Consider the following 26,079-nt stretch of genomic DNA (forward strand, 5'->3'; position numbering starts at 1 on the left):
ACACACACACACACACACACACACAAACACACACACACATATGCGTCAACATCTGATGTTGGTACCAAAATAGGGCAAGGTCATTTTAATGATTCTGATGACATTTTATGTTATTGGATATATTTACACACATTCACACAAGCAATGCACAGAAGCCTAGTGCACACACACACACACACAACACACACACACACAGACACACCAACAGGCACAGCTGCATATCAGCGATTTTCGACGCTCATACAGACACGTTTGTTTTTATTTTATTTAAAGAAGCACGCACACACTTGTTTTCAATCAAACGTGTGAACATATGCACACGCAGATGTTTGATTTCCTCCGCACACACACATGGAGCAACAGTTTTCCTTGAGTTCCAGTGTGTGAGGTGTCAAAACGGCACAGAAGCAAAGCTGTTTAGCGTAGCACATAGCACGTAGCACGTAGCATGTCGCAGGCGGCCGCGCACTGCTTTCATTCAGCAGCCTTCTTCCTCAGCCTCCATCTCGCCAACTAGTGACTCACCACCACTGCATGCACGTGTGTATGTGTGTGCGCGTGCGTGTGTGTGAGTGTGTGTGCGTGTGTGTGAGTGTGTGTGTGCGTGCTTGCTAGTCGATGAAGGCCAATGCGTGGTGAGAATGACTCCCTTTATTAGCACTGAAGGTTGACCACTTCAAACTCCTCGCCGCGCTACAATCCTCTCTCTCTGTCTCTCTGTCTCTCTCTCTCTCCCTCCATCTCTCCCTACCTCCACCTCTCTCTATTTTAGTTTTGGGTTTTATTTTCGTTTGCCTCAGCTGAATGTAGGAGCTGCTTTCATCTTCAACCGCCATCCTCCTCGACACTATTTTAAGCCTTTTTTCTCCCTCTCTCTCTCAAGGACATGAAGAGGAGAAACCAGAGCTTAACAAATGAGTCCCATCCACACACACACAACCACACACACACACATCCCCACACACCCCCACACACCCCCACACACACACACACACACACACACACACACACACACACACACACACACACACACACACACACACACACACACACACACACACACACACACACACACACACACACACACACACACACACACACACACCTAGCTACACTCACACACATCCCCCCATCTGGTCACAGACACACACACAGACCCACACACACACACACACACACACACACACACAGACCCACCCATCCACAAATAGACGCCCCACCACACTCACTCAGTCCTACCCATCTACTCACAGAGTCACCCCCACACACCCACACGTGCACCCATACACGCCCAACCAATTGGTAAGCTTTCAATTAGACATTATAATATGTTAACATTAATCATTACTACCCCCCCCCCCCAATACACACACACAAACATGCAGAAAACCACCCCTACGCACGCACACGCACACACACACACACACACACACACACACACACACACACTTGTATCCTGCAGCATCAGGCTATGGCAACACAGGGCGATTCTGACCCAGACCCCAAGAATGGGGGCCTTCAGGGCATCACAGAACCTGCTGCTGCTGGGGAACATCTCTCCCAGACCACCGCCCTGTCACCTGTCCCGTTCCATCTCTCCAGCCCTCTCCATCTATCCATCTCTCTGGCTCTCTCTCTATACATCTCTCTGGCTCTCTGTCTATACACACACCCGACTGTCTCCTCTCTAACTATAGCTGGCTCATCTATAGCTCTCTCTCTACCTCACTCTTTGTTTGTAGCTTTCTCCATCTATATCTCTTTCTATCTCTCTGTCTCTCCATCCATCTTTTTCTTTTGATCTATCGCTCGCTCCATAAATCTCTTTCTAGCGCTCTCTCTCCCTCTTTCTACTATCTCTCTTTCTCTCTCCCTCTCTCTCTCTCTCTCTCTCTCTCTCTCTCTCTCTCTCTCTCTCCCTCTTTCTACTATCTCTCTTTCTCTCTCTCTACTATCTCTCTTTCTCTCTCTCTCTCTCTCTCTCTCTCTCCCTCTTTCTACTATCTCTCTTTCTCTCTCTCGCTCTCTCAACTATCCCTCTTTCTCTCTCTCTCTCTCTCTCTCTACTAGCTCTCTCTCCCTCTCCATCTCTGTGTACTTAGCAATCTCTCTCTCGCTCTCTCTCTCTCTAATTCTCCCCTCATGGGCTTATTTCTTGTACCTCCCTGTCGCTCTCTCCCTCTCTCTGACTCATTCCACAACCAGCAGCCCCGCGGCTGCATGCGTGGGCCCCGTCATGGGAGTGTAGGCTGGGGGTCGTAATTATCCAGACAGGGAGGGTCGGCTCCCACGGGCTCGATAAGGAGCGACGCAGTGGGGTCAACACGCTGACAGATCCCAACGTTCATGTCGGCCTGACCTTTCACCTGGAGGGTGGTGAAAAAGGGATGGTTTGGTTCTAATCACCCCTCCCTCTCTCTCTCTCTCTCTCTCTCTCTCTCTCTCTCTCTCTCTCTCTCTCTCTCTCTCTCTCTCTCTCTCTCTCTCTCTCTCTCTCTCTCTCTCTCGCTCTCTGGTGATTACCATCAGGTGTGAAGGTGACCTGTCAATATGTGGCAGGTTGGTTGACCCTGCTTCGTCTGGTACATGTCTCTGAGGTGTAATGTATGCATAGCGTCTCTTGCCTGATATTTACCCTCTCACTTTGACAACTCATCAATCTCTAGTATTGTAGCAGAAATGACTGCAGAGATGGCTACACGGAAAAATGACACACATGCACACACACACACAAACACACAGGCACACCCGCACACACACATGATTGTGGCGGCCCATGCAAAATGGCCAATTATAAAGAGTTATTTTGGACCCTAAAGGAGGACTGGGCTTCCTCTATTGGTCATACATTCATTGAGTTTTCCATTCAAAGCCTTTACGTTTGACTATATGAAGACTTAAATTGTTTCAGATTCAGTTTTCGTCAGCCATGTTTCGAGTTAGCACGGCAGAGATCTATTTATTGTGCCTCGCTATACATTAAGCCTTCAGCAGCAGGTGATGTAAAGACATGATAAAACTACAGCGGCGGTGTGCTGGGCAGGCCAACTATCTATTATCTGCCCTATAGTCAACCCTTTGCTGAAAACACATCATATCTTATCTCATACACTTCACACTTCCTGGCAATAAGTGTCATAAACTATATTTTATTTTTGATGACATCTCTGTTTTTACCCTCTCTCTCTCTCTCTCTCTCTCTCTCTCTCTCTCTCTCTCTCTCTCTCTCTCTCTCTCTCTCTCTCTCTCTCTCTCTCTCTCTCTCTCTCTCTCAACTCTAATGTCTCACTCGTCCACGTTGCCACATGCTGCTTATGTGCACTGACAAATACACTAGTGTGCTGCAGGATATGGATCTGATAAAAGCCGGACGGTTGAAGGGTATTGAGTGTCTGGGTCTGAGGAGATCAATTATACTGTAAGCTTACAGTCCAGCCTAATGGAGGCTTTCTCATATCAATGGAGCAGATAGACACACACACAGACACACACAGACACACACAGACACACACACACACACACACACACACACACACACACACACACACACACACACACACACGCACACACGCACCTGGACAGACACACACGCACGCAAAGACGCACACATGTAAGATTAGAATCTGCCTTGCGAAGATGCTGCAAAGCAAAGCACCTGGCGTTAATGTTGTTCAGGTTGTTCACAATTGCTGTGGTCCGAAGAGTGACTCACAATCGACCTCTGCTCGGATAAGAGAGACAATGCCTCACATCATCCATATGCAATATTAGCTTAGGAGTAGGCTATTGGATTTGAGCAGCAATAGAAAAGCATTAGAGTACTATCTCTCTTTCTTTTATTTGATTGTATAAAGCGATTATTTCCCTACATGTTGGCTATAAATTCTAAGGAATGTTGAGCAGAGTATAAATAATTTCCAAAATCCAAAGAGGCCAACCGTTAATGAATAGGCTTTGCTACTGTGCTTGAAAATACTATAAATCAAAGGCACTCACACATATTGCAAAATGTAGTCGAATATATGCTTCCCCCCTCTCTGCAGAATCATATTTCTATATGTTTCTCACAATAACTGCCTTTTCACTCCCATAGGCCAACACATGTGCGCAGGCACCTTCCCCTGGGCAGATATCTAAACGCATGCACATCCAACTGGACCTGCAGCCAGCAACGCCTTTTCGACCGACGATCGCTGACGAAACGTCAAATTAAACGCGTGCGTGCTTTTGTTCACGATCACAAACAACAGATCGCATCAACCCCAGCTTGTAGTAAGAGGAAAAAAATGCCCAACAAGCCCAAAAAAAGGCGATCGTGCACACGCACACAGCAATCGCCGGTTACGATAAGTCACGTTTACGCGGATGAATGGATCATGGGAGAATAGGGAAGGGGAAAGAAACGCAAGCAGTGCGCGAGAATGCATAAAGATCACACATCATATACTGTAAGCCATACCTTTTATCTAGACAGCATATCCACTCGGCCAACGGGGACGAATAAAGGGATGTATGCACCGCGACCATCTTCTCCGGCTCGGTGTGCTACAGTGGTACGGGAGGAAGAGGAGGCTGCTCTCCGGTAGTCGGTGGTCGTAAATGGGTAGAACTCTGCCTCGCGCCCCTTCCCCGCCCCTCCGGTGAAGTCTGACACCCTTCGGTTCCAACGATTTTTTTGCTGACTTTTGTGCCAGTCTGTCCTTCAAGTGCAGGGAGAGGCTGCAGCGTAAATTATATATATTTTTTATATATCAAATGGTATTAAAGCAGATCTATCCAAAGGAATATCCAGTGCTAAAAAAAAAATCCTGTTGCAGCTGGCTGTTGATACTGTGTGTGTGTGTGTGTGTGTGTGTGTGTGTGTGTGTGTGTGTGTGTGTGTGTGTGTGTGTGTGTGTGTGTGTGTGTGTGTGTGTGTGTGTGTGTGTGTGTGTGTGTGTGTGTGTGTGTGTGTGTGTGTGTGTGTGTGTGTGCGGGGAGACAGCTGATTCTCTCTGATAAGGAGAGAATCAAGTTTCCGTTAACAATAAAGAGAAAATGTAAGCCTAATGATCACGGCAACCACAGAAAATAAGGGACTGACGGACATATGGGCAAATTAATGGAAGGAAGAACAGACATGGATGCATGGCTGTAACCTTTTAAGTTCTGCCCAACTAACTTGCAATACATGAATGTGGACAGCAAGGGGCAGTATAACAGCATAAACTAAAAACAACGAGGCACTAAATACAATCCAACACCTTGCATAGTGTTTCATGTGAATGGACTGTTCGGGATTAGAAATGCTCAGACATCTTGTTCGTCTAAGTGCCTAAACAGTTCTGCATTTGACACTGACACTTAGGCTTAGTTAGAGCCTCTGTCAGTGTGTGTGTATGTGTGTGTGTGTGTGTGTGTGTGTGTGTGTGTGTGTGTGTGTGTGTGTGTGTGTGTGTGTGTGTGTGTGTGTGTGTGTGTGTGTGTGTGTGTGTGTGTGTGTGTGTGTGTGTGTGTCACACACAGGGGCTCAATCAGACAAAGCAAATAGCTGTGTGATGTGATAAGATAAATTCAGCTATCAATATCTATAAAGGCCTGAATCACTGTTTCAGCCTCAAGAGACTTAAGGGGCTCACATATAAGATACTACATTGAATGGGACCCTAGCAACTCAAAGCCTCAGATTTGTCAGAAAGTGATGGACTTACAAGAGGGATTCCCTTCTGGGATTGCTGGAGTTGTTCAGGGCAACACACAGACCATGTCTTCACCAACCAAGATTAAACGTAAGAATTGACGGTACCCTCTTCCTATTCAGCCATGCATCGAGGTGCAGTAAAGTGCAATTAGCATCTATTGAAATTCTACATTGGATATATTAAATGCCAGGCTGGTTTGGCCAGCAGAGGCCTGCATGCGACAATGTGTCAGTGACCAGGCTGTAGGGCACTAATAACAGGGGACAGTCCTTCTGTGGGAAATAGGAAGCCCTTTCTCTTGGCTGATTCAGTCATTGTAGAAGTTGTGAATTCAGTTGATTTGAGTTTGAATATAAAGGTCATGTTCTCATTGCGGGCTGAGGTGGCCTATTTATTGTCACAGCAGTGTGGAAGGGCAGCGCACTTCAAGTTGAGTCTTTTCCAACTCTAGTTTCCGGCCACTTTGGTCATGTGATAATAGATCTGACACATATCGGATCTCTGGTCACATGTGAGAAGGCTGATCCAATATTACTGTGAGTGTGAACAAGGACGACATTCCATGTGCGTGCATGCGCGCGTGTGTGTGTTTTTGTGTCTGTGTGTGTGTGCACGTGCTTGTTATCTTCCTCAGCCACATGTGGGTTGATAAGCAGGACGCTGTGTCCTGGTATGTGTTCATTATTGGGAGGAGATCTGGAGCATCTGGGCTGCTTTAAACTTGTCGACGTGTGTGCTGACCGCCGCTGTGGGGCAGATGCTTGCAGTAATCGTCGTCAATTCTCTGTATTTTCTTGTCTTGGCTCTCTGCCCCCCTCCCCTCCCCTCCCCCCTCCCCCCAAACCAACACACCCAACAAATGATATGCATGGAGTTTCCCACATCTTCTCACATCCTTGACCGTACCCTCCTTCAAACAACCCCTACCCCCCCTCCATACCCCCCCTCCAACAATACTTATCTCAATCAACTATACTTCCTCCTCCTCCTCCTCCTCCTCCTCCTCCTCCTCCTCCTCCTCCTCCTCCTCCTCCTCCTCCTCCTCCTCCTCCTCCTCCCCTATCACCTTTCTTGGTGTTAGCCCCATTCAGTAGTGAGTCAGGGAGGGGTATGTGATTGGCTAGTTATTTATATCAACTAGGTCCCTGTGCCTCCTGGGATGATGGTCTCCAGTCAGATCCAGGTCACAGCAGGCGCCTGTACCCCTCTCTCCAGCTCCGTTAAACTGTTACCCGAATCACGCTCACAGTCTGGACGGGCAGGTCGGACTCTATTGTGTGCACACGAGACCGCCGGGCAGAGAGAGATATATGCGCACGAGAGAGGCACACTATCGTCGGGTGTGTGGTTTCTCCCCTCTCCCTGCACACACAGGTGCATTATCAGGAGCCTCACTCATGCATGCTGGTGGATGCAGAGTAGACGGAGTATTCTACCTGTGATTACAGATCCCAGGTGATTTCACTGCAGAGTGAAACACAGATACATCAGCATGGGGTGGCTGGAAGGTAAGTCTTCTTCGCTTTACAGTTTTAATATATTTTTAGAGATATAATATTTTGTAGAGTGATAAAGGCTGTATATGCTAATTTAAAGTAAATAATAATCCACAATTGCATGCCATTATAGCACACATAAAAGCCCATTGATTATGTTTAATAATCATAAGATCCTGCCAGTGAGAGCAAGTTGCAATCTGTGGCACTGAAAGAAAAAAACTATAGTAGGCCTATATGAATAATATAATGCATGCAGCTTTCTAATATGATACAACCCTATTAATGAAGTACCCTGCATAGTGGCATTTGTAAGTAAGCAACCATCTGAACGGCATTATTTTGACATTTCTTTTTTGTGTGGAGCAGGTATCACGCCCTAGACACTGTATTGTTGCTTAGTCTCAGTCCCTGACTGTGTACGTGTGGATGGGGTAGTTTACACAGGATTACACTTGGATAATCCTTTTACAGTATTTAGAGACATGAGTCGCCATCTGTCTGCCTTTAGCCCTCCTTAGGGCTCCTACCGAGCTGTTCAAAGACCGAGGCTAGTTTTAACTGCTAAATTATCAGTATTTATGTATCGATTTTTTTTTTTTTATTAAAGCCACATGAATGTAGAGCTATTCCTGGTGGGCCACTATGTGCAGCGGAGAGTCTCGACATCCTATTAACTAAGCTCCCCCAGCAGGTGCGTCATTCCCCGTCATCAGCTCCCTGTCGCCTTGCGTGTCTTCTCGGCTGTGAAGCGATTCGTCTGCAAGAACACAGGACAATCAATGATTATTTTATACGCAGTGAGTCTCTCATAAGTTAGACCGCACGGTTGAGATAAGACCATAGTTTGGAGGCGTGTCGGCAGTAGGCTGTTAGGATTGTTTATATCGCAACATAACTTGGTAGACGCCCGATTCTGAATGGAAGTGTGACCGCTGTTTGTTTAAATTGTTCGACCAGATTTTGTTTGTGAAGGTTTGAATAATCTTGTCTTTCAGACGACTGTAAAACCCGATGGACGTGTTTATGAAGTTTTGAATTATCTTGTCTTTCAGACGACTGTTGTAACGTGATGGACGTGCTTGTGAAGTTTTGAATTATCTTGTCTTTCAGACGAATGTTGCAACGTGATGGACGTGACCTGGTGAACAGAATCAGAAGACCAATTAATATTTGTTTCACCAAGAGTAATATTATTTTTAGCCGGTTGCCGCAAGTTTGAAATTTGCACCTGCAACTTTCACAACTTTAAAGTAGGCTGCATATGACAACAGCACCTGCCCATAGTTCTGTTCTCCAGAGTGACCTTCTCGTCACTAGACTACTTTCCCCCAGTCTACTGATAACCTGAATTCCAGATGATGCGGACGGACAGCAGAGGCCGCAGTGCCTCCCCACATAGGATAACCTACAAGTCTGACTTCCACACCATCAAATGCACCTTCGATGGCACCCCTCCACACGAGACCACCTCTAGTTGCGATTCAAGCCAGAGTGGAATTCCTACTAGCCTGTCCGATCCCATGTTGTCCGACACAAGCCCCACCACCACCACCACCACAACCACCTGCTCCGACAGCAGCAGTCTAACCCGGAGTAGGATCACCACCAGCATGGGCACCAAAATCCGAGAGAACATCTTCCTTCAGATGGACAGCCAGCAGCTCAGGCAGGATGTGGGCCTTCTCTCAGAGACTTGCTCCGCCCTCCTCCTCCTCTCTCCCCATCCTCCTCGCTCGCAGCGCCAGCCCTCGCCTCTGCCACAGTCCAGGCGTTCCAACCAGCTCGTCTCATCGGTGGGCGCCCTGGGCAGCAAGTCCAGCCTCTCCAGCCTGGACTTTCCCAGCGTGACCGCCAATACGCCCGTCAAGCAGTCGGATCAGGAGATAGCCGACATCGACCGGGCTGCGCTGGCACAGACGTTCCTGGTGGCACGGAAGCTGTTCGAGACCAAGGTGGCTGAGCCGGGAGGGGCGCAGAGTTCGAGGTTGAGCGCTTTCCGAGGCAGCAAGGAGTTGTTGAACGATGAAGGGGAGGAAGAAGATAGGGGACATGTCAGCCAGGTGGAAGACGATGAAGAAGCATCTACCACATGTACCTCCGAGGATATCTTCCCTCGAGGGCTTCAGTCTCCATCTCTGAGTTCCTCAGCTGACCCTTTGTCTGAGGCAAACTATTCGGAATCCTTCCGCCCCGCCTCTGTCTCACCTGAAACCTGTGAACCCTGTTTGACCCCGAGTAACCTCTCGACCTGGCCGGAGCAGCCGGTGAGAGCAGAGTTGGTAGACGTGAAGAACGAGTCATCGGAGAGCGACGAAAACGAGGAGGAAGCGGCAGACAGAGAAAGGAAGGATGAGGTTCTCCAGGCGATTGATGCCAGGGAACAGCGTGTTGCAGGAGCGGCGATGGATGCTGTGGAGCCATTGGTGGACGATGTGTTTGAGGAGCCCAGTACAGAGGCTTCCCCAGGGCTTCTCTCAGCACCTCTGTTGGTGGAACACAACATGGGGAAAACTTTGCTTTTACAAGGAGACAGGGCGGCGATCGTCTCAGGAGATAATCATAACCTGCAGGACTTCCCATCTGGCAGTGTATCTGAGGGAGAGAGTGTATCTGACATAACAGGGAGGGACAAGTACTGGCAGGCAAAGGAGTGCAACCACGAGGACCGGGGAGAGACCAGGGAAGAAGACACGCCATCCAGCACAGGAAACGGAACGATGTTTGCCATCCAAACCAAAAGGGTTGACGAAGAGGAAGAGAAAATGGAAGGGGAAAAGGGGAAAGAGGGGGGTCAGAAGGGCACTGAGATGAGCGATGAACAGAGGGAGGCTGTCGCCGAGGATCAGATGAAGGCTGGCCTACATGAGGAGAGTGCTGAAGGTGAGCCCAGGGAGACGTGTGTGGACCAGAAGTGTGAGGGAACAGCTGATGTATTACACGGAGACGAATCGGAAGCTGCATCGGTCCATGGGATAGAGAACAAGGCTTTCACCGACGACAAGGAGAAGGATTCAAAGCGAAGGGTCCACTTCTGCACAGCCCCCATCACGGTAAGAAACCATGAATGCAAAAAAGTGAACTTATTCAAGTGATTTGGAAAGCAGCTCAGCATCCAACTCTTTACACTTCACAGATGTGTGGAGCTTAAGTCTGTACCTACCTGCTGATGTCTCAATCTGTATAAACAGAGTTGTTATCCCAGAGCAGTGCTTTTTGAATCCATCTGTGGAGCAGGCCAGGCAAGATCCCACTTGCATCTGTGACTGTATTTGGCTCGGAGCTACAGTAGCGTAAGAGAACACTGAACATTCTTGGGCGGGTGGGGGGGTTGTATTTGTGTTGTCTCTGTGTGTCTATGCTGTGTTGAGAATACTTGTGAATCGCCCCATGGTGAAAGGGAGGGAGGGGGGCAGATCTGCACTAGCTGTGTTATTGCGCTCATTCCTTGTCCATCACCCACTGGTGGATCAGCCAACATAAACAGTGGATGGTCGTGGCCTCGGCGGCTTCTCTGAATTGTGTGAAGCGTGCATGCAAGCATGCACACACAACCTCACCCATACCCTAGCTTTGTGCTGTCCCGTTATTCTTGAGGAAAACATCATAACGGGTAACTTTATTTTATTTACAAGGGTTGGTGTAGTGGTTGATGTGTTTGACTCTCAGGCTAAAGGTCAGAACTCTGCTGTCTGTACTCTCTCTGTACTACCTAAAAACCTTGCCCCTAGCTGCTCAATAATGACCTAGCATGGTACATTTACCTTGTATCAGAAGAACCTCATGTTAAACCTCCCATGTCTCTTATCTTTGTCAATCCGTCCATCAGGTGTACAATACATACTCTAACGAGACGTACGACCGGCACAATGACGACATCGACCCAGTGTCCGCGTCAGCAGAGTATGAGCTGGAGAAGAGAGTAGACAAGATGGATGTCTTCGCTGTGGAAATAGAAAAAGGTATGTTTTATTTAGCCACCATGACTAAATGTGTTGGGCATTTGGTGGATGGTATTTTTTTAAGGTGCCTACATTTTTATCATTGGAACCCCTAACCCCTAGCTCCACTAGTTGACCTAGAAGATACCCTTTTGGTTCCTGTTCTTTATGCTATTCCTGGCCTGTTTGACGGTATCCTGTGCCCTAATCTTATCTCCACATTTTAACCGGCGGCTGAATGAATTTAATGTCCCACATATAATCCCACACTCGACGAGTGGATGGTTGCAAATGCAGTTTCTACTATCATTATCTTCTCCTCACCTGGGAGATTAAGTCCCATATCTAATCACCCGTGATTGGAAACTAGTCAGTCAAGTAATGAGCCACCACTTCCCCCTCCAGCAGCTCTCTGCTTCCCTCTGAACTATTGGCACAGTTGGCAGTGGTGTGTCTCAGGCCCGGTGTTCACCTCTCTCTGCCCCCCACCCAGAGGAGGACGGCCTTGGGATCAGCATCATAGGGATGGGCGTGGGGGCCGACCAGGGCCTGGAGAAGTTGGGGATCTTCGTCAAGAGCGTGACCGAGGGAGGGGCCACGCAGAAAGACGGAAGGTGGGGATAACGTCTCGACGTCTTCATGGTCCAATAAAATGTCAGGAAGATATTGATCATGATGGTGGCGTTTGTTTGTGTTCAGCATTATGGTCAACGACCAGATCGTGGAGGTGGACGGAGTCAGTCTGGTGGGAGTCTCCCAGATGTTTGCCGCTACTGTTCTTAAGAACACATCTGGCCTGGTGAAGTGGGTGGACTTCCTCTGCTGTCGCATATTCGTGGTTAGGCGCCATGGTCCGTGACTTTAACCGGATGCATTTTTCTCCGGCGTAGGTTTTTGATTGGTCGAGAGCGGCAGGGGGTGGAGAGTGAGGTGGCACGACTGATCAATGAGAGTCTGGAGATGGAGCGATCCCCGAGAGAGGTGCGTCCGTCTCACAGGAGGAGCTTTACCCAGGGCTACTTTCAGTTTGCTCACATTGGTCTCTCTGGGTCTGTCGAACGGTCTTGTCTGTATCCCAGAGGGAGGATGACACGTCAGACAACAGCCTGTTGGAAGAGGAGCAGGAGGAGGTGGAAGAAGAGGAGGAGGATGATGAAGAAAATGATGTCTCCACCCTCAGCGGTCTGGACAATCATGAGATCTGCATTAAATACCAGCAGGTAACCCCAAACCTGTCCACGTAAACACCTCATGAGCAAACAACGCCAAAGCAGGTTTTTATATATTAAATCACAACACATGTCACCATCATGTCATAGAATCAACCATTTATTGCATGGAATGGTGATGCACTTCAGCTCGGAGGAATTGTTTCCACTCCTTATGGTGCTCCCTGCTGTAGGATTTAAATATAGTAAATCTACGACATGGTAAACCAGCATTTAAAGTATGGGAGCATCCGCAGGGAGCACTATACAATCCTCAACATGGGGTCCATCAGAGATCTCAACCTATCTTGTAGATATCATACACAGCAGAACCCAAGAAGGTGGAGGCTCGGTTGGTGTAATCCAGCTCAGCACACTGCAGAGTTATGTGTGAGAGAGAAGGCCTTGAATTGACCAGCTATTGGTGTTCGTGTATCTGATAAGACAATGTTGGCTGTCAGCTGTTGGACGGCGCTTGACTGGTGTCCCACCAGAACCAGTTACACCCGTTAATGATCAAGTACTGAAAGGAAATTTCTAGCCAAGGCAGGTTTTTCCCCCCCGCCCCCCCAACAATCAAAACAATTTGCGGTTGATTTCCATTGAACAACAAATATGATTTTCTTCACACCTATATAGTCTACCTCCTGCTTTGGGAGGACTGCTGAGGCTTTTCTCACTCTGTAAAGTCACATTTATCCCTTGATGTACTTTCTGCCACTTTCCTTCCAGCTCCATTCAGAGTGGCAGACCAAGGCGGCCCAGCTCCGAGACGCCAGGGAGAAGGTAGGTCGCTCTGCTCGCTGCAGACCCACAGCCCTCCAGGTGTAGAACCGGGCTGACCCATTTAGCTCCGTACCAAACGGAGGGGGAAAGGACGCGGGCCGACCCACCGGCGGCCACGTTCCAGCCCTTGTTGAGGCAGTCACCGTTCTGACATCACTGGGCTCTGGGAGCGCTCAGTGGAAGCCCCGCTCTCTCTCTCTCTCGTCAGTCCGCTGGACCCCTCCAGTGATGAGGACGCTCATAGTGGCGGATGCCTGAGTGTGAGAGGGTTTTAAAGAGCCAATGAACCCAATGGTTAAGATGGAATTCGAACACTGATTTAAAAGAAAAAGCTTTTTTATGCTGAGAGATTTAGGAAAGAGGGGTGCCTGATCCCTATGATTACGGCCGACGCCAACTTTATGATACTTTTTTAGTACAGTCGTTGTGTAACTGTTAAGTAAGTGTTATAATAAGTGATGTTGTATATGAAATGCGCAACACACCGTAGAGTTGTACTTTAGGTGTGCGGGAAGCCTAACCCTCACTCAGACCTGGACATTAAGTACAACACAGCTCAGACAGAGCTTCACCATCAACGCACACTCTAGGATTATACTACTGTGTTTGGGAAGCCTTACCCTCTGACGCAGGTAAATAAATAAAACAGACTGAGCTTCACTATCAACACGCACTGTGGCGTTATACAATAAGTATCCAAAAAGCTCAACTTTCTGTTGCACGCCGCAGTCAACCGCTGCCCAGACAGCTTGTTGTGGGGCCAGGATATTCGAGAGGTGTATGACTACCAGCTGAATGGGTCAGGATCAAACACCTCCATGTCCTCAGCATACCTGTGGGCGTTATTGAGCAAGCTGCAAGGTTTCATGGAAATGGATGTCGTTTTAAGTGGTTAGTGCTTAATGAAGTAACCCAATGGTTATTGAGACTATAGCCAACTGATGAAAGCCCCTACACTTGTAGTATTATGAATGTCACAAACTGGGTGTGAAATCCAAATGGCGACACCATTTGGATTTCTGAAGTGTCCTCCAAAAAAATATATAATATCTCAATATAATATATTACTCTCTTCTTTATGTTCTTTCTGTCCCTCCTCAGCTAAAGGAGTTGGGGAAGCACCAGGCAGACTGGGAGACTCAGAGGATGGAGTTGGAGCAAAGGGTGGAGGATGGAGAGGATAAAGGCCAGAAACTAGAGAAGTATGGTCTATCATACCTGTAGGGTGTCACACAGTGCGAGGGTTGTACCAAACCCGTGCTTAGTACGGCATACCAACGTGCCGAGTAACGGTTTCATTTTATAAAGGCCACACCCATGACATCATGTGAGTTAATTAGAACATTGTGGAGTTATGGAATTCAGGTTAAGTTGGATGAACATAATGTGATTCAGGTTAAGTTGGATGATTATGGTGCTCAGGTCATTGTTAAGAGACTCTACCATCCCTCTCTCTCCTCTCAGGTATTGGCAGGAGGCTCAGACCCTGTGCAGGGTTGTGAGCCAGCGATTGGCTGATGCACAGAGCCAATCTGAGAGTCTGGAGATTAAATACAGCAAGGCCAAGAGACTTGTCAGAGAATACCAGAACAGGTAATTATCAAATCTTCAAACTTAATATGCCGATTATTGTATTACTATATGAGAATTTTGAGAAGGGATATATACACACATCTTATATTTGAAGTCTTTTTTTAAATATCAGAAGTCTACTTGAGATCTGAATCTCTTTTGTAATAGAGCCCTGATACAATGACATGCACATAAATATCACAAACAAAACGATTATAGAGACCAATACATCAATCAAACCCTTCACAAATATTGCCAGTTATTAGGAATCAGCATTTGAAAGACAAGTCGTCGCTGGTTAAGTTATTTTACAAAACACCTGTGTCGCAAACATGAGCCGACAAAACATGGCCGTTATTCTCCTGAAGGTTGGATGAGGGGGAGAAGAGGGAGGGGGCGCTAAAGCAGGACCTGGAGGAGAAGGAGAGGAGGCACACGCAGAGTGTCGAGCGTCTGCAGGCCCAGGTGAGAAGGACGGGCTTGTTTTAGTTTAGGACGCCCCGCGTGAACTCCCTCAGCGTGTCGCATAATGACAGCAGTTCCTCAGCGCTCAACCCATGGCTCTGTCCTCAGCTCGCACAGCAGGAGAACCACCAGCCGGCGTCTGAGAGGACTCCTTCCCTGGATTCGTCAACCACAGGTACGGTGGTTGGTGGCTGGCTGTGTTGATGGCACCGCCTGCACAGTCACGTGCTTACTGACTGACCTCCCAGTGAGAACCACAAACTTCACTTTTTCAACAGAAATCTCTGGGTTAACGCTAGAATATCAATCTGAGTAACGCATTCAATTCAGACATTCACATGTATAATTTCCACAATTGTCTTGCCGTCCCTCCCCGTTCTGTGATTGGTTCCCCATCTCAGGCGAAAATCGGATCCATGGAATCCATGGAATCCAGGCTGCCTAGCAGCGCGAAATGAAATTGCGCACAAGGCAGCATGGCTATAGCAAGGCTATTTCGGAGGCCGGACACGTTCAGAATCCCATTCATTAATTAACAGACGTGACTGTGACGTGAATTGTCTGGCTGGCTGAAATTTGAGAGGGGTTCTGGAAGTGTCCATGGTAAGATTTGTGTAACCAACGAGAGAGAGGTATGATCAGTTAAACATGACGAAGGAGAAGTGTATGGAAGTAAATCTGTGCCATCGGATTTTGAAAATAAAAAGGCATTGAATTCTAAGTACTGAATATTTATGCATTGAAATAACGTATCTGGATTTGAATATCAACGTCCCCACGTTGAAGTTTTTGATGTTGAATCTTTGATTTTGAATTTTTAACATTGAAAAATAAAGCTGAATAGGAGTTCCATTCATATCCAAATACGTTATTTCAATGCATAAATATTCAGTGTTTAGAGTTCAATGGCTTTTTATTTTTAAAATCCGATGGCACAGATTTACTTCCATAGAAGTGACTCAAACATTTTGTGGTTGAGAGGGCGTATCGGTTTCCACCATAGGTTTCTACTAGTGCTGTCAAGCGATTAAAATATTTATTTGCATTAATGTCATAGTTAACTCGCGATTAATCGCAAATCTTTTTTCTATGCTAAATATCCCTTGATTTCTTTGTCCCATTAATTGTTCTCATTTTAATGCTCTTATCAACATGGAAAAGTTCATCGGCTTGCCTTGTGCAAATGTTTTTTTATTGATAACAACATTGGCATATACTGATCAAAACAGGACGATACAAAAAAAAAGCCTATAGTGCAATTAAACGATGAACATACAAACATACTGCCTTGAACATATCAGTCAGGCTACTGCTTCTTTGTTTTGAGCCAAAGAAATATATATTTTTATTAAATAAGAAATTGCGTTAATCGTGCGATTAAAAAAATTAACGCCGTTAAAATTGGTTTGCGTTAACGCCGTTAATAACGCGTTTAACTGACAGCACTTGTTTCTACAGGAAAAAATCTGTTTGGGGGTGGGGGAATCTAGAGCGGTTCTCCCCATGAAGAAATATTCAGTTTCTATTGTCATACCAAATGGATATGATCAACAAAAAAAACAAGGAATTTAAGGCTACTTACAATAGGCCTAGGCTACATTCATTTCCCCTGATGGGGGAGCAATGTTCCACTTTCAGCTGGAATTCACCGGTACATCAAAACCACTTGTCTTCTTTAGATTTCAGTTCCCTTCATTCATTCACACAGTTCAGCCGAGGCATTCATTCAGAATCAGAGCCCACATTAAAAATGCATTCAGGGCGACTATCACTACCCAGCCCAAAAATGGATGCGCTATAAATGGTTTTGTATATAGCAGTCAGGAACATGGGCATAGTTGTGGAAGTGCTGGTGTTAGAAAACAAAGTTGACTGGAATTAAGTGCTGCACATCGACTGTACAAATGTAGATTATTCATCACAAGAATTTTAATTCAGAAATCGAATAGGCTAATAAACTCTGAATTGTGAGATAAAATTCAGCATTCTGATAATAAAGTCAGAATACTTGGATAAAATCCGAATTCTGATAATTAAATCCAGCATTAAAGGTTCATTTAAGAAGGTTCTCACCAGTCATTTGTCACCTGGTCGCGGTGTTTTTTTAAAGTAGGCTAGTTCACTACTCGTAGCGCGCAATCATTTGCAGTGTCAGAATTCTGAGAATTTAGTCAACATTCAGATTTCTCAGAATTCTCTGAAGCTGCAAATTAAAGCGCTACTACTAGCGAACTACTTTCAGCGTGACTGGAGAGAACTTCCTTAAATTAACCTTTAATGCTAGATTTGCATGAAGGCTATTGTGTGAATTAGTTTGGTTCTCTTTCATGGCAGCCGGAAGTGGGAGATTCCTTATTCTTTTTACCATTATTGTCTTAATAACAAATTTCTCCTACATGGGATTGATAAAGATCTATCTAGATTATTGAACAGAAAGAAACACTTGGTCATACTTTGCACACTTTACCACAGCATTGACCTCCTGAATGCCACAGATATATTTTCAGCATTGGACCGAATGCCACATAAATATATAATTATGTTTTTGCACGTTTGCAGCGTTTAAAAGTTCAGGGTATAAAGTTCAAGCATATGCCTCTACTTGTATTGCTTAAGTCAATAGCCTTTTAGGCAGTGTTTTTTCTGAATATTAGTGTTAAGGGCCAATAATGCTTACTATCATATGTTAGTTACCATGTCTGTGGACACATTTGTATGTAGTCACATGTAAATATAAAGAAACAAATTGACTTATGATGGTGTAGCCATGCATGTTGTTTTATTGTTAATATGTCAATTTGTTTTTTATTAAATACTTTTAATAGATGAATTATCCCCAAACTTGTCATCGTAACACCTTAAAAATAAACATGACTTAGCATGGCAGATACCTGTGTATTGTTTATCATATGCGGTAAGAGTGTAACGTTTTCAACTCAGTTCCTTCCTTCAACCCACTTACAGTAAAAATCACTTCTGATGGAAAAAAAGATGCGGATGAAAAACACTTTTCTTACCTATCGTTACTATTATATTGTTTCAAATGTACGCATATATAGAATATATATATATAGCGTATAAAAAGTGGCTGGTAAAAAAGATGAGTGGATTTTTAAATCTACCTGCCACAGTGGCTGGTGGGCCAAAAAGGTGTGTGTGTGTGTGTGTGTGTGTGTGTGTGTGTGTGTGTGTGTGTGTGTGTGTGTGTGTGTGTGTGTGTGTGTGTGTGTGTGTGTGTGTGTGTGTGTGTGTGTGTGTGTGTGTGTGTGTGTGTGTGTGTGTGTGTGTGTGTGTGTGTGTGTGTGTGTGTCAGGTCCAGTATGGTGCATCCCTGACACGGGACGCCTGGACTCCAGCGCTCTGAGGGCCAAAGCTCAGCTGGCCCAGAAGGCAAAGCGGCACCCGCCGTCGCGGGACAAACTCCGAGAGAGCTTCAAACAACAAGTGAGATGCACGCATTAACGATGATATACACCAGGGGCGGCACGTGGCTCAGGAGGTAGAGCGGGTTGGCTGGAGTGTCGAAGTGTCCCTGAACAAGACCCCTAACACTAACTGCTCCCGACGAGCTGGCTGTCGCCTTGCCTGGTTGACTCGACGCCATCGGGGTGTGTGTGTGTGTGTGTGTCCAGTCCAATGCAGTCCAATTACTATTTACACAAGCTTTATGCCACCTTGCCAGACACACGTTCTCTATTCTGTCTCCCCGCAGACGAGAGAAACCGCCCCGCTCCACGACAGCCAATCGATGCCCGCGCTCGCGTCGGTGAAGGCGGGGCCTAGGAGCGGCCTGACGAGCACCTCCTCCACCTCGGCCCTGGGCCCCCACAGCCTCCCCGCCTCGGCCCTCACTCCCAGGACCCCCGTCTCCGAGGACATCACCCCCTCCTCCTCCTCTTCCTCCAAGTCGTCCGCGAGGAAGCTCAGACGGAAGTTCCCTGACTTCAGGTATGGACGCCCTATACTGCCTTGGTCGTGGTAGCTAGCTGATTTACCTTTTTTTTCTGAAATTTCTTTGGTTCCGTTTTTATGAACCAAACCTTTCCATCGTTAAAAATGTCTGTAATGGTTGCTAATGGGCAGTAAGTATATTGCTTAATATTAGGCGAGCAGAGCTTGATACTCAGTGTGGCGATCACAGGCCTGTTCATTAGACTCATTCATCGCCACCAGTCCACCCATTCAGAGGTGGTTCGGTCTCTGGGGGACCGCGTGTTGCCTTCCCGCGGGCCTGCCTCACACTCGTTCTCTCTGCTCCTCCTACAGTGGCTTCCGGAAGTCCCTGAGCAGAAGGAGCGTGAAGGTCGTAACGAAGTCCTCGGATAAACGGTACGGTGGTGTCTCTTCTGAGGGACAGTGGTGCCTTTGCAACGCAGATTGCTCTTAAAGAAAGACCTAGCTATGTGTCTGCTTTTTAGATATTTCAGCACATAAAAAGTACTGTGTTTTGTGTAAATCAAACGGCATCAGAACTGGAACTGAATTTGGCAAAACGAGCTTGGATCTCGACATGCTGTGAAGGCTGCGATGTTATGCAGGCTATTATTAGAGCTCTGAATGTTGACCCACTTGGGCAATGTGACTTCAATCAACTGTCTGCATTGTTTATTCTCAAACAAGGTCTCTGAACATGATAAAAAACCCAAAGCGGCCGTCTCCATTGTAGTATTTTTATAAATAAAAGGAGCTGACGGCTACTAGCACACCAAGTGACAGCCCAAGTGTTCCAGGACTATGGCCTATCAGACATTATTAGATCATTGTAATATTTGATTGGATGCGTTTTAGCTCTAGCCGGGGGGGCTCCCACGGCGACCTGGCGGTTGACCCCAGGGGCGTGTCTCCGACGGGCTCCATGAGCACCACCCCCTCCTGCCTGTCCTTCCCCTTCCCCTGGTTCGGGGAGCGGGGTCGGGAGAAGGGGGGCTCGGGGGGGCAGCAGCAGGAGGAGGAGGAGAGGTTCCGGGAGAGGCTCCGCTCGGTGTCCAGCAGCAGCCTGCCCTACCTGACCACCAGCGGGAGGGGAGAGCAGGTGAGGGGGGCGCAGGGCGCAGGGCCGTGCGTGGTGGGGCTGCAGCCATCAGCTCCTGGCACTGAAAAGCTCACGGATCGTGTACTTTGAATTTCCCTTGGGGATCAATAAAGTATAAATCTATCCATCTACATCGATCTCCCTTCACCCTTCTGATCTGGGAATTGCATCATTTATATTTCATTCATCAGATAAATAAAGAAATACAGCACTGGTTCAGAGGTGGGACACATGCATGTAACACAGGTGTGTGTGTGTGTGTATGTTCTAGACGAGTGTAGGGACCTCCAGCTTGGCGGATCTTGTATCCGATCACTCCTTCCCTGGATACTCTCACAATGTCACCTTTTCCTCCACTGAGGTGAGTCTGTCTCGCCCCTCACTCCCTTCCCCTGTGGTGCTTTTCCCTGTAGACCACTGCCCTTCCCCTCCTTCTCCTTCCTTCATTCTTGACACACACGCACCCGAAGGGAAACACATCGCCCATTCTAATTTGTACTCTGCCCGCAGACTCTGGACAATGACCCGGCTCCAGCGCACAATAACAACCAATGGCAGAGCCGCCCGCTCCTGGAGTGGACCAACCAGCAGGTGTGTCTGTGGTTGATTGGCATGAACATGGACCAATACGCGGCAGAGTTCACTGCCAAGGGGGTGGACGGAGAACAGCTGCTTGGCCTGGACAGTGAGAAGCTCAAGGTTTGATCTCTTTTCGACAAGTTCCAGTGCTTATTTTTGGATCATATAAATACCTAGATATCAAAAATCTAAATATTTGGATACATCTACTCAAGGACGTTTTCTCTACATATATTCAAGAATTATAGGTTCACACCGATTTACAAGAGTTTAGAGTCTGAAATATGAATAAAGTATTACATGAGTAAACTTGGTAACGTGTATTCTTTGAACCCGTTTTTGTTTTATGGGATGGCGGTGCAGGCTCTGGGCGTGTGCAGTCAAAGCGACCGCACAGAGCTGAAGAAGAAGCTGAAGGAGATGAGGAAGAGCGAGGAAAAGAGCCAAAAGGAGAGGGACAAAAGGATGAGGAAGGAGAAGGAGAACAAGCCGCTTGAGAAGGGGAGCGTGGCGACGGACAAAGAGAAGTCAACCCAGGGCAAGAGGGGTGTGAGGACGGAGTCGCTCTTGTGAGACGAGCTCAACACTAAAGGAGCTTGCATTCTCCCCACCAGCAGGTGTATGCTGTGTCTTCGTACACACACACGGGTTCCATTTTAGATTTGGTTGTTTCCGCTGCTATTGTACGGCTTAACTTTTTTAGATTTGAAGACGGTGTCTTTTTAATTGAGCTTCGGACCAAAGCGAATGTTTGAATCAGCACTTATTCTGTACAGTACTGTATTCACTACAATATATGATTTTGTGTGTACAGCTCTTGTGATTGCTTTTTATATGTTAATAATAATAATGTTTATCTTTAGACCTCGCCATTTGAATGCAAGTGTTGTTCACGTTGAATGTATTTTTATCTGTGAATAAATATTTTTCTAAACTACCACTTTGGTGCAATGTTATATTAGAAGAGAATGCCCCAAAATAAAGTCTTTGTAATTACATATTTCTGAGTAAAACAGTTAATAATTGCAGCTATTGATTACATTGAAGTGATTGAAAATGCTATTGCGGGTTATGAGGCCAGATTCAAAAAAGCCTGCTAAAGATGTCAGAGAAGCTTGACCAAAGCTGCTCAGTGAAAGCGGTTATACCAGGAAGTAGGTAGGGTTTCAGCATCGTAATGATGGATGCCTACAAGTAGACCGTTGACTTCTGTTTTGCATATGCATGGTTTGATGCATATGACGATCATTATTATAAAACATTTATTTCAAAAAGTTATATAAATGGCAGCTTTTTACACCAGTTCATGGAGCCAAGAAACAAAAGGTTATACCCATTTGTTAAGTTTGGAGTGGGAATTTACAATGAGTAGTTGCAATGTATCCATGGTACAAAATAAAGGGTGAGCCGGGATCAAGGGGTAAGAGAACATGGGTATACTGTTTAAAAAAGCAATCACTTGAAATCTACTGCATTTGAGATAAGGACATTCACGGATCTGTCATTAATTTGGAAAGAGTCCTGCTTTCCTCTTGTGGCCTATGGAATGTAAAATAAAATAAATAGAACAAAATCTGCAAAACATTCCGAAAAATATACAAACACCTTTAACCCCCGCCCCCCGACCCACACATGTCACTCGGCAACACAATGTATAGAATGTACAAAACAAGCCCCGCCCCCTCCCCAGGCTGTGAAAGACCGTAGTTGTGCAGAGTAGCCCTATCGTATATCTTTCCAGTGATTGACATCAGTGACCTCAATCGAGATCAGCCTCCAAAAAACCCAGATCAAGTACATAGCAAGTCCTTTTCTTTTCATTCTCAGTATGTGCATTGCCATACGTGTGGAGGCAGGACAGAGGACAGTACGAGGGAAAAAAAAAAGCAACAAACAGGAGGCGAGCTGGTCTCTGAGCGAGCGCCGGAGGTTAGGAGTGATGCTGGTTGTCCTTCCAGCTCCTGATCCAGGGCTTCTTCTCCAGGTTCTCCCAGTGGTCCTGCTGTCCGGCTCTGCCGTCCCTCACCTCCCTTTTGATCCGCACGGCGTTGTAACTGGGAACCGTGTCTTCGTGTTTGGTACGTTTAAAAAAGCCACACTGCAGAGAATGAACAAAGTGATGGATCAATTATTCATTTTGGATGCAAAATATAAGAAAGGTAGGGAAATGAGGCAGAGGTCGCCGAAGCACCAACGTGCGCTTTTAAAAGAATGGTCCTCCCTTAGGTTCTGTGATCCAAAGCACGTGTCACAGGAGTTAAGGCACGGAGGAGGACAGGACAGGAGGAGTTTACAAGCCAGAAAGCCGTAGCATCAATATTCATCAAAGTGCCAAAAGGTTGTTCTAGTGCTCTGGACGAAATCTGAACCATAGCCAGAGTTGCCACGGAGACCAGAGGAAGCAGGTGCCTGAATGCAGCAAGGAAACCCCAAAACGTTGCAGAATCGCCACCACCATCCCACCCCTCACTACGATGACCCAGTCAGTCACATGATAGCAACCGTCCTCTCCCATTGGCCAGGCATTACCTCCACCCCCCAAGCCCCCCCTGAAGCAAACCACACAGCAAAGCAAAGAAGAGGGAAGATAGAAGAGGAGGGGGGAGAGGTTTGGGGGGGGGGGGGGTGGGTAGGGTGTAAACAAGAGTTTGCCACAGCAATAAATCCCAAGCTCTTTAAACCATCACTGTGCTGTTGTCACAGCAGTGCCGTGTCAGGGTGTTCAGCGACGTGCCCAAGGCTGCTCTCCAAGCCACAGCTGAAAGCAATGCCACTGGTTAACGCGACAGAGTGCAGAAGATGAGCCCCCTCCGAGAAGTGATGCGGCGTCCCTGCACTCGCCCACCACCGTACACCAAAGGGTTTGGTATGTTACCCTCTCTCTCTCTCTCTCTCTTGCTTATCACTCTGTGCCTCTTGTTCTACGCATCCGCCGTCAGGAGCTTTGTGTCTGGGCTGTCGTCTTTCCGAAAGAAACCACACTGAGGAGAGGAAAATGGTTAGAAATCGTGCATGTGTGTGCATGTGTGTGTGTGTGTGTGTGCGTCTGTGTGTGTGACATGAGGTATCAATCATTGGACCATAAGCCCTCCTTCTGGGCCAATTGAAGGACAACACTAGCTGCTATCACTTACCATATACTGTTTATGTCATTTACATACTATACTAAGACTATCAAACTGAAATTGTAACTGTATTGATAAGTCCCGCCACTTAGCCGCCATCTTTGTTCTAAGTGCTGCATCCCCCCCCTCAAGGATCCAATATGGAACCGGTCGGCCGCTGGATGAGTAAGGCCAATAGGAAATGTGGCAACAATGTCTTCCTTGGACATGAGTGATAATCAAACACGAGTGTGTTAGGATTAGGTTAAATGTCTAAAAAGTCAGTTCAGGGGACTTCGGTCTCCTGGGATGTGGGGGACAGGGAGAGCTACCCCGCCTCCCCTTCAGCCTCTGTTGGGCGTTGGTGTGTGGTTCTGTGTGTTTGTGTGTGTGTGGGGGGGGGGGGGTCTGGACCTACCTTCCACAGGAGGAAGATGAGCAGGGCGAGCAGCAGCAGGCCCAGCAGGATGGCCACCAGGATGATCCACCAGGGCAGCCCGCCGGTCTGGTACCCACGCCTCTCCGGGAACACCGTCACCTTCACCTGCAGCGAGGGGAGGGGGGGCAGCGAGGGGAGGGGAGGGGGGCAGCGAGGGGAGGGGGGCAGCGAGGGGAGGGGAGCAGCGAGGGGAGGGGAGCAGCGAGGGGAGGGGAGCAGAGAGGGGAGGGGGGCAGAGAGGGGAGGGGAGGGGAGCAGCGAGGGGAGGGGAGCAGCGAGGGGAGGGGAGCAGCGAGGGGAGAGAGACGTTGGCGTTGTTGTGGAGGCATTCAGGGGAGAAATACGCTAGTGTGCAGTAACTGTACGTTCACACCAAAAGCTGTAAAAGATGCAAAATCGCCAAATAGCTCAAAACGCAACACTGTCCATAATATTTACAGCTCATACCTCTTTTGCGTTTTCTCGCGTATGTTTACTGGGACCACCCACGCCGACGAGAGACATCTACATTCCGATTGGCTGGCGGTCATTTACAGCCGAAACGCTACTAGCTCATTTGCATAGAGTTGAGCTGTTTTCAACTCTCATTTACAGCTTTACAGCTTTAAAGCTATCTCAAGCGTTTTATCTCTCCAATCGCTTTATCGCTCATGTCTAATAGAAAGTGAATGGGCTTTTATCGCTCAAAACGCTTTACAGCTTTTGGTGTGAACGCACAGTAATGGTGCGGCCACACCAACCGCGTTACTCGCGTTGGACAACGCGAGTACCGCGCCTAACCTGACGCTTGACCAGTGTGTGGTGGTTCAACGCTCCAACGCGTCAACGCGCCAACGCAGCTAGATGAGTCCATTGTCCATGCAAGTGAACGGAGCGTTCCCTCTTCGTCATAACTATCAAACCAAACATCCTTCACATTCACTGAGCGAACATTATGAAAGTAAAATGCACATTTCTCGCTAGAAATGTTTCCATAAACGCATTTAATGGCGTAACTATGTTACTATTTCCACCCAGAAGAAAAAAGAAAGATGTCGGCCGTATGCTTCTGTGCAAGCTCACTGCTCTCTGCCAGTGACGTCGGGTCAAGCTCCACGCTGATTGGCTACCGCGGCTAAGCGTCACGCGTTGGAGCGTTGAAAGTTCAATTTTCTGAACTCCGGGCGTTGGTGCGTTGGGCGCGTTACTGCGTTTACGTGCGTAATTACGTGCAACTGCCGCGCCCAACGCCCCCAACGCAACGCTTCAACGCTTCAACGCGTGTACCGCGCCTAGACCAATGGTTCCCTATGCAAAAATGCCGATTTTCAACGCCCCTAACGCGAGCAACGCGGTTGGTGTGGCCGTACCTTAAGGGTAGATATGTTATATAAGGTCATGTCAGTTCCATGCAAAATACTCACTTCAGGACTTACACATAAATTGTAGCGGCTCTTTACTGTAAAAGGTTACGGTAGAGGAACCAAAATATTCCTAATGTTTTAGCCTTAGCTTTTAATAAAATCACCATAACTACGATGTTGCACATGAATACCTGTGTTTCTGAGTTCTTCAGAGCCATTTCCTGTCCGGCGATGACCACTTTTAGAGAAGCTTTCACTATGATATCCAGATAGTTCAACTTGGAGTACTCCTACACAAAGGGAAATATAAGACACTAGGTTAAACAGAAGAGCTAGTGTACAAATTGGCAAAATCAAACATATATTAATAAATTCAATTCAATATCATTATTTTTATTTTTATACCTACATATTCATACATAGGAGAGTATCA

General features: G+C 47.0%; 3 protein-coding genes across 6 annotated transcripts in view; 1 reads left to right on the forward strand and 2 right to left on the reverse strand.

Annotated features, from left to right (window-relative positions):
• Window positions 1–4,527, reverse strand: part of LOC130387488 (rap guanine nucleotide exchange factor 4-like) — a 31,097-nt gene extending 26,570 nt beyond the window's left edge. Inside the window, exon 1 of the mRNA XM_056596590.1 lies at window positions 4,460–4,527. Within this exon, the coding sequence (XP_056452565.1) occupies window positions 4,460–4,527 (68 nt within the window). The remainder of the gene's footprint in view (window positions 1–4,459) is intronic.
• Window positions 4,528–7,884: 3,357 nt separating this feature from the next.
• Window positions 7,885–21,744, forward strand: LOC130388269 (neurabin-1-like). Of its 4 annotated transcripts, none has more exons than XM_056597697.1 (19): window positions 7,885–7,977; window positions 8,291–10,230; window positions 11,007–11,139; window positions 11,612–11,732; window positions 11,818–11,922; window positions 12,009–12,099; window positions 12,198–12,338; window positions 13,059–13,112; window positions 14,214–14,314; window positions 14,577–14,705; window positions 15,053–15,149; window positions 15,258–15,324; window positions 18,463–18,593; window positions 18,862–19,097; window positions 19,416–19,478; window positions 19,938–20,181; window positions 20,453–20,542; window positions 20,692–20,880; window positions 21,124–21,744. In XM_056597697.1, exons 2-19 carry the CDS (start codon window positions 8,536–8,538, stop codon window positions 21,331–21,333), a joined length of 3,897 nt encoding a protein of 1,298 aa, XP_056453672.1. In that variant the 5' UTR covers window positions 7,885–7,977; window positions 8,291–8,535; the 3' UTR covers window positions 21,334–21,744. The 4 variants fall into 4 exon arrangements, with proteins under 4 accessions (XP_056453672.1, XP_056453671.1, XP_056453674.1 ...); XM_056597696.1 differs by having other exon boundaries at window positions 7,897–8,079; XM_056597698.1 differs by lacking the exon at window positions 7,885–7,977 and adding an exon at window positions 8,072–8,152.
• A 1,002-nt stretch (window positions 21,745–22,746) lies between these two features.
• The window catches only part of LOC130388130 (integrin alpha-6-like), a 12,010-nt gene continuing 8,677 nt past the window's right edge, over window positions 22,747–26,079 (reverse strand). The window contains exons 19-22 of the mRNA XM_056597484.1: window positions 25,838–25,936; window positions 24,283–24,408; window positions 23,636–23,741; window positions 22,747–22,858 (exon numbers count right to left, since the gene is read on the reverse strand). Of these exons, the coding sequence (XP_056453459.1) occupies window positions 23,682–23,741; window positions 24,283–24,408; window positions 25,838–25,936 (285 nt within the window). The 3' untranslated portion in view covers window positions 22,747–22,858; window positions 23,636–23,681. The remainder of the gene's footprint in view (window positions 22,859–23,635; window positions 23,742–24,282; window positions 24,409–25,837; window positions 25,937–26,079) is intronic.

The sequence above is a fragment of the Gadus chalcogrammus genome, chromosome 8 (assembly GCF_026213295.1).
Source record: "Gadus chalcogrammus isolate NIFS_2021 chromosome 8, NIFS_Gcha_1.0, whole genome shotgun sequence".
NCBI lineage: Eukaryota > Metazoa > Chordata > Actinopteri > Gadiformes > Gadidae > Gadus > Gadus chalcogrammus.